The sequence below is a fragment of the Rhinopithecus bieti genome, unplaced genomic scaffold (genome assembly GCF_001698545.2).
Source record: "Rhinopithecus bieti isolate Rb0 unplaced genomic scaffold, ASM169854v2 scaffold_19652, whole genome shotgun sequence".
NCBI classification, from domain to species: Eukaryota; Metazoa; Chordata; class Mammalia; order Primates; family Cercopithecidae; genus Rhinopithecus; species Rhinopithecus bieti.
In genome coordinates this window covers 2,602,992-2,611,184 of record NW_016809913.1, presented here as the reverse complement: position 1 = coordinate 2,611,184, position 8,193 = coordinate 2,602,992, and the positions used below count along the sequence as shown (strand labels likewise).

General features: G+C 39.7%; 1 protein-coding gene across 1 annotated transcript in view; it reads right to left on the bottom strand.

The window, feature by feature from the left end:
• MYO1D (myosin ID) overlaps nt 1-8,193 on the bottom strand; it is a 389,352-nt gene that overhangs the window by 118,365 nt on the left and 262,794 nt on the right. Inside the window, exon 21 of the mRNA XM_017890881.1 lies at nt 7,224-7,378. Within this exon, the coding sequence (XP_017746370.1) occupies nt 7,224-7,378 (155 nt within the window). The remainder of the gene's footprint in view (nt 1-7,223; nt 7,379-8,193) is intronic.

The following is an 8,193-nucleotide window of genomic DNA, read 5'->3' as shown; positions in this document are numbered from 1 at the left end:
CCCTAGAACTTAAAGTAGAATAAAAAAAAAAAAAGAAATCTCGTTTCAACTTCTTTACACAAATGGTGGTATGGTACACACACCATTCTGTACCTTGCCCTTTTTTCCTATTTGGAAAAGGTTTTATATCAATATAGATAGAATTCTCTTGTTCTTGTATTGGTAGCATTTACAATGAACAAAAGCATATTAATGACTCTGAGAGGTACTGCAGTAAAGAAACTTGTTAGGGCCAGGCACAGGAGCTCACGCTTGTAATCCCAGCACTTTGGGGGGTCAGGGTGGGTGGACTGCTTGAGGCCAGGAGTTCGAGACCAGCCTGGCCATCATGGCCACATCCCATCTCTACTGAAAACACAAATATTAGCTGGGCATGGTGGCACACGCCTGCATTTCCAGCTACTGAGGAGACTGAAGCACGAGAATTTCTTGAATACATGAAGCGGAGGTTGCAGTGAGCCGAGATTGCACCACTGCACTCCAGCCTGGGAAACATAGTAAAACTCTGTTTCAAAAAGGAAAAAAAAGAAACCCGTTTGACTTCATTAGCATATCCCAAATGTATTTGACTTTGGGTCTTCCTACCCCATGGTGGAATTTTTGATTTGTGGAATACAGCCTGGACTTGCTGGTATCAGGTGTTTCTGGATGGTGTCTCTTCTGACTGGTCTGTGCTTGAGCCACACTGGTTGTTACATATTCTTAATGTCACCTTTTGGAAGGTACAGGCATAACCTGGACATATTTTGGGTTCAGTTGCAGACCACTACAATAAAGTAAATACCACAATAAAGCAAGTCACACAATTTTTGTTTTTTTTTTTTTTTTGGTTTTCCAGTGCATATGAAAGTTGTTTATATTATACTGTAGTCTATTAAGTGTGCAATAGCATCATGTCTAAATACTGCACATACTTTAATGAAAAACAATAAAGAAAGTGTGATTTAAAAAGAATATAAGCAAACTATAACAGAGAAGATTAAATCCAATGAGAGTGCTCCTTTAATTACGTGGATATTAAAGAAGAACAAAAAATGCTAAAAATACTCATGATCATCTGAGTCTCCAGTGAGCTGCAATCTTTTTGCTGTTGGAGGGTCTTGTCTTGATGTTGAGGGCTGCTTACTGATCAGCGTGGTGGTTGCTGATGGTTGGGGTGGCTGTGGCAATTTCTTTAAATAAGATAACCATGAAGTTTGCCACATTGATTGACTCTTGCTTTCATGAAAGTTTTCTCTATAGCATGCGATGCTGCTTGAGGGCATTTTACCCATAATAGGATGTCTTTCAAAACTAGAGTCAATCCTCTCAAACCCTGTCACTGCTTTATCAATTAAGTTTATATAATATTTTAGATGCTTTGTCATCATTTCAACAACGTTAACAGCATCTTCATCAGGTGTACATTCCATCTTAAGAAACCACTTTCTCTGCTCTTCCATAAGAAGCTACTCCTCATCCATTCAAGTTTTATTGTGAGATTGCAGCAATTCCGTCACATCTTCAGGCTCCACTTCCAATTCAAGTTATCTTGCTACTTCTACCACATCTGCAATAACTTCCTCCAATGAAGTCCTGAACCACTCAAAGTCATCCACGAGAGTTGGAATCAACGTTTTCCAAACTTCTGTTAGTGTTGATATTTTGACCTCCTCCCATGAATCACAAATGTTCTTAGTGGCATCTAGAATGGTGAATCTTTTCCAGAAGGTTTTCAGTTTACTTTGCCCAGATCCATCAGAGGAATCACTATTTATGGCAGCTGTGGCCTTATGAAATGTTTTCTTTCTTTCTTTCTTTTTTTTTTTTGAGACAGAGTCTTGCTCTGTTGCCCAGGCTGGTGTGCAGTGGTGTGATCTTGGCTCACTGCAACCTCTGCCTCCTAGGTTCAAGCAATTCTCCTATCTCAGCATCCCGAGTAGCTGGGATTACAGGTGCGTGACACCATGCCCGGCTAATTTTTGTATTTTTAGTAGAGCTTGGGTTTTGCCATGTTGGCCAGGCTGGTCTCAAACTCCTGACCTCAGGTGATCAGCCCACCTCGACCTCCATAAGTGTTGGGAGTATAGGCATGAGCCACTGTGCCCGGCCATGAAATGTGTTTCTTAAATAATTAGGCTTGAAAGTTGAAATGACTTCTTTATCCATGGGCTGCACAATAGATGCTGTGTTTGAAGGCAAAGGAAGAACATTAATCACCTTGTACATTTCTGTCAGTGCTCTTGGATAACTAGATGTATTGTCAATGAGTAGCAAAGGAATCTTTTTTTTCTGAGCAGCAGGTCTCAACAGTGGGCTTAAACTATTCAGCAAACTATGCTATAAACAGATGGGCTGTCATCCAGGCCTTGTGTTTCATTTATAGAGCACAGGCAGAGTAGATTTTGTGTAATTTTAAGGGCCCTGGGATTTTTGGAACAGTCCGTGAGCACTGGCTTCAACTTAAAGACACTAGCTGCATTAGCTCCTAACAAAAGAGTCAGCCTGTCCTTTGAAGCTAGGCATTGACCTTCTCCTCTCTATCTATGAACGTCCTAGATGGCATCTTCTTCCAGCGTAAGGCTATTTTGTCTGCATTGAAAATCTGTTGTTTCGTGTAGCCACCTTAATCACTTATCTTAGCTAGATCTTCTGAATAACTTGCCACAGCTTCTCCATCATCACTTGCTGCTTCACCTTGCATTTTTATGTTATGGAGATGTCTTCTTTTCTTAATCCTCATGAACCAACCTCTGTTAGCTTCCACTTTTCTTCTGCAGCTTCCTCACCTCTCTCAGCCTTCAAAGAATCTAAGAAGAGTTTAGGGCCTTGCTCTGCATTAGGTTTTGGCTTAAGGGAATGTTGTGGCTGGTTTGATCTTTTATCCAGACCACTCAAACTTTCTCCATATCAGCAATAAGACTGTTTCACTTTCTTATTGTTCATGTATTCACTGCAGCAGCACTTTTAATTTCCTTCAACAACTTTTCCTTTGCATTCACAACTGGGCTTTTGTGAATGCAAAGGAAAAGTTGTTGAAGGAAATTAAAGAGGCCCAGCTTTTGGCCTATCTCAGCTTTCAACCTGCCCTGCCCTTCCCTCACTAAGCTTAATCACTTCTAGCTTTTTATTTTTCCTTTTTTTTTTTTTTTTTTTTTTGGAGACAGGGTAGTGTTCTGTTGCCCAGGTTGGAGTGCAGTGGCACAATCATGGCTCACTGCAACCTTGAATTCAGCCTCCTAAGTAGCTGGGACTACAGGTGTGTGCCACCACACTTGATTTTTAAATTTTTTTGTAGAGATAGAGTCTCACTATGTTGCACAGACCTTGGTCTAGAACTCCTGGCCTCAAGCAATCCTCCCATTTTAACTTCCCAAAGTCCTGGGATTATAGGAATGAGCCATGATACCTGGCTCATTTCTAGTTTCTAAATTAAACTGAGAGATGTGCAACTCTCCCATTCACTTAAATATTTAAAAGCCATTGTAGGGTTATTAACTGAGCTAATTTCAATCTTGTTGTATCTCAGGAAATAGGGGAGTCTGAGAAGAGGAAGAGGGACGAGGTCAGTGGAGCACTCAGAACACACATAACATTGATCAATTAAATTTGTTGTCCTACATGGGTACAGTCTGTGATGCCCTGAAACGATTATAGTAATAACAAAGATCACCAATCAAAGACCACCAAAGCAGATAATAACAATATAAAGTTTTGAAATATTATGAGAATTATCAAAATTGCTGTGGCAATTTGTTAGCTTCTAACAAAAAAGTCAGCCTGTCCTTTGAAGCTAGGCATTGACCTTCTCCTCTCTAGCTATTAAAGTCCTAGATGGCATCTTCTTCCAGTGTTCAGAGACACAAAGTGAGCATATGCTGTTGGAAAAATGGCGCTAATAGACTTGTTCAATGCAGGGTTGCCACAAACCTTCAATTTATAAAAACCACAATATCTGTGAAGTGTAATAAGGCAAAGAACAATAAGACAAGGTATGCCTGTACTTTATTAAAGATTGTCTTCAAATGTTTAGCAAACATAAAATATGTGGGTGTGTACTTGGAGAGGCAGAAATAATGGGTCCAGACTGAATCAAGACTGCGGGAGGTGAAAGAGAGACTAATTTATACTTAGTTGGTTTTCGTTTCAAGATTCATGTGAAAGGAAATGCCAGGAAAGGTCTGGCTTCAGCTCATGGTGATGAGGAAAAATTTATTCCAGGAGAGGCTTTGTCTTTTTTTGTTTCCTTTTAAACCATGGAACATTTCAAACATCAGTGTATTTTTCATCTAGAAGTTTGATTTGGGTCTTTTTCTTACATCTTCCGTATCTCTAGTTAACTTATAAACATCTGAAATCTAGTTATAATGACTTATAATGTCTGTATCTGCTAATCCTAGTATCTTTGTCTGTTCTGGGTTGGTTTCAAAGGGATGATTCTCCCCCTCATAATGGACTGTATTTTCCTATTTGCATGCCTGTAATCTTTGACTGGGTGTCAGACATTGTGAATTTTCCCTGTTGGGGATGGATATTTGTGTATTTTTATAAATATACGTGAGCTTTGTTTCAGGACGTAACTAAGTTACTTGGAAGCAGTTTGATCCTTTTGGGTCTTGCTTTTAAGACTTATTAGGCAGTACCAGAGCAGCATTTATTCTAGGGCCAATTATTCCCCCTACTGAGGCAAAACCCTTCTGCGTACTCTACCCAATTACCCTGTGAATGACGAAGTTCTTTAGTCTGCCTTGTTAGATCAGAAACTACCCCTGGCTCTTTGTGAGGCTGGGCACTGTTCCCTCTGGTCCTCTTAGCTGGTTCTTTCTCAGCCTTGGGAAGTTTTGAGCCCTTTCCTCCCAACTGCTGACAAGAAAACATCTCAGAATGTATTTTAGGGAAATTATCTAGAAGATAAAGAATTGGTCTGAAGTTAATTCCCTCTCACCTTTGAATTTCCATAATTAACTCAGGGACAAATAAGATTATGTGCCACAACATTATGCTTATAAAATACAATGTGAATTTCAATGTCATGGCAATGATATGATACTTGACAATAAAGGAAAATAGCCAGAAAAAATCAAATTAACCTTTCCTCAAAAAGTCAATAGTAAGTTGATGACTATAACTCTAACTCAACATTTCAAGCCTGACTTTTCTGGGGGCTGGGAGGCAAGATTTTACCTCTCATTTCCATTTCACTCTTCATTCATAAGATAGAAACACTGAGAAATAAACAAACAAACAAACCAAAAAAATCCTAGCATCTTGAGTCTTCTCTTTACATTTAGAAATTTTAAAGAAATTAAAAATCCTTACATACATTAAAGATAGAGGGCGTATGCCTAGAAATGTGCCTCAGCATGCATTTGCTAGCTGGGAAAAGAAAGCAACTGATGGAACCTACCTCCAGATTCACTTATTTCTATCACCTATAGAAGGCACTTAATAGATCAGAATTTGCTAAATAAGCACCCAGACAGAGATAAAATACTTCAACTTCCCAGGCAAAAACTCTTGCATCCATTAGTACTGGTATCCAAAGTAAGAGTAACAAATTAAAATTCCTTTAATTTTCCATACTTTGCTATAAATATTAGCAGGAAAATAAGCTTGCTTATTTGAGTTATAGACATTTATCACAGAGATGCCTTCTTTATGTCTTTTCCTTACATTCTAAACTTATTTATTTATTTTTTGAGACGGAGTCTCCTTTTGTCGCCCAGGCTGGAGTGCACTGGCGCGATCTCGGCTCACTGCAAGCTCCGCCTCCCGGGTTCACGCCATTCTCCTGCCTCAGCCTCCCGAGTAGCTGGGACTACAGGCGCCCGCCACCTCACCCGGCTAATTTTTTGTATTTCTAGTAGAGACGGGGTTTCACCATGTTAGCCAGGATGGTCTCGATCTCCTGACCTCGTGATCCGCCCGCCACGGCCTCCCAAAGTGCTGGGATTACAGAGGTGAGCCACTGTGCCCGGCCACATTCTAAAGTTTTTAAAAATTTTCTTAGCTTTATATTTATTTGGCAGATGGAAAGGAATTTGCAAAAGCCTATGCGTTTACTATTATTTTTGGTAATTACTTTCTTATTTTTCCCCCCACAAATGACCATTAAGTATTATTTTACTTATAGCATCTAAAAGCATTTAATGATAGAAAATATTTAAAGATCCACTTTGATCTAGAATGCAAGGTATAATAACATAAAATAAATGGTCTGTGCAGCCCACCTCTAAAATGATGCTCTATACATTTATCAGCCAAAATGAACACAATAGAACTAGATATGTGGACATCTGATTCCAAATATGTGTTTGTTGAGAGAAAGAGAAGTCATGTCTAAACTGAAAAAAAAAAGAAAAACATACTAAGAAGAATACTTGATTAATTTTAGGAACTCAGGAAATGTCTTTTAGGAAGAAAAACGAACTACACTTGTATCATTTCTGAGTCACTGATTTTGATGAGTGGTCTTCTCCCAGCAGCAGGTAGGGTTGGGGAGGTGAAGGCAGCATGCCACAAAGAGAGTACTTGACTTTGGATAGACATACCCACCCAAACAATCCATGACCCCTTATGGGAAGAGAAATCCAACCTCTGAAACAACTCCAATAGATAACCAGACAAAATCACTCCCCTGCTTAAAATTATCCATTCACTGGTCCCCGTCACCCTCAGGACCTGCTCTCTGTTTATATTTATTATATCATTGTTCACCCCCCTGCCCCAGGTGTCATCAGAGCTTACTATGAACTTCTCAGGTTATGCCGTGTTCCATCATGACTCCACGTTTTTGCAGTAGTTACTGCCTCTCAGGAATTCTTGTAGTCTTCGTGGACTTGCATACCATCCCAAATCTGCCTTCTAATTTGCTTATGGTCATAGTGGACACACAAACTGATTATACTTAGGGTAAATGAGAAGCTATGATGAGAAGAATATAAAGTGATTTGTCTGTCTTTTGAATTTAATTACATTTGGATCGGCAGTGGAAAAAAAATCACCATTAGGGAAATCTCTCATTGATGGTTCAGCTGGAGGCTGGAAAAATAGAAGACCATCCCTAATCTTGAAAGTAAGCCGGGATGCTAATTTTACCTTCTGTGAAACAGATGATTGAAGTTGTCTTTATGGAGAAAAATAGCTCAATACATTAAAATTGGCACAAAACAAGCTCAGTGATAATTACGATGAAAGATTTCATAGATGTAAAATGTGTCTTAGTTACAAAAATCAAACTTTACCTCTTGAAATGATTCACCAGCACTCCAACAAGTTCTCCAATTCGACTCTCATGGGTTGGCTGTTTGCTGAAGAGGCAGACGATGAGGTCTTTGTTGTCTTTCGTATGGAACACTACAAGTTGGTCCTTTCCATTGGAGACACTCAGACCAGTCAACTGCAAAGAGAAAATGCATGGAAAACTATTAGGATCATTCTCAAAAGAATGAATTAAAAAATACATTTTGGAGCTGGGCACAGTGGCATGTGCTTATAGTCCCAGCTACTTGGGAGGCTGAAACAGGAGGATCATTTGAGCCCTGGAGTTTGAATCCAGCCTGGGCAACATAACAAGACATCATCCCTAAAAACAACAAAAAACACCACATATTTTCCAAGAGTTTTGCTCAGTGACCCTCCTGACTTTAATCTTTATCAGTTTCACGGAACAAGCAGATGGAAGGAAATAATAAAGAGCAGAAATGAATAAAATTTGAAAGAGAAAAACAATAAAGAAAAATTAATGAAACAGAGATGGTTCTTTCAGAAGATCAATAAAATTGATCAACCTCTAGCCCAAAACAAAAAAAGAAGGAAGACCTTATTATCAATATCAGGAATGGAAGGCGGGCCATCTCTACAGACCACATAGACATTAAAAGGATAATATTAAAATATTTGGACCGCTGGGCGCGGTGGCTCAAGCCTGTAATCCCAGCACTTTGGGAGGCCGAGACGGGCGGATCACGAGGTCAGGAGATCGAGACCATCCTGGCTAATATGGTGAAACCCCGTCTCTACTAAAAAATACAAAAAACTAGCCGGGCGAGGTGGCGGGCGCCTGTAGTCTCAGCTACCCAGAAGGCTGAGGCAGGAGAATGGCGTAAACCCGGGAGGCGGAGCTTGCAGTGAGCTGAGATCCGGTCACTGTACTCCAGGCTGGGCGACAGAGCGAGACTCCGTCTCAAAAAAAAAAAAAAAAAAAAAAAAAAA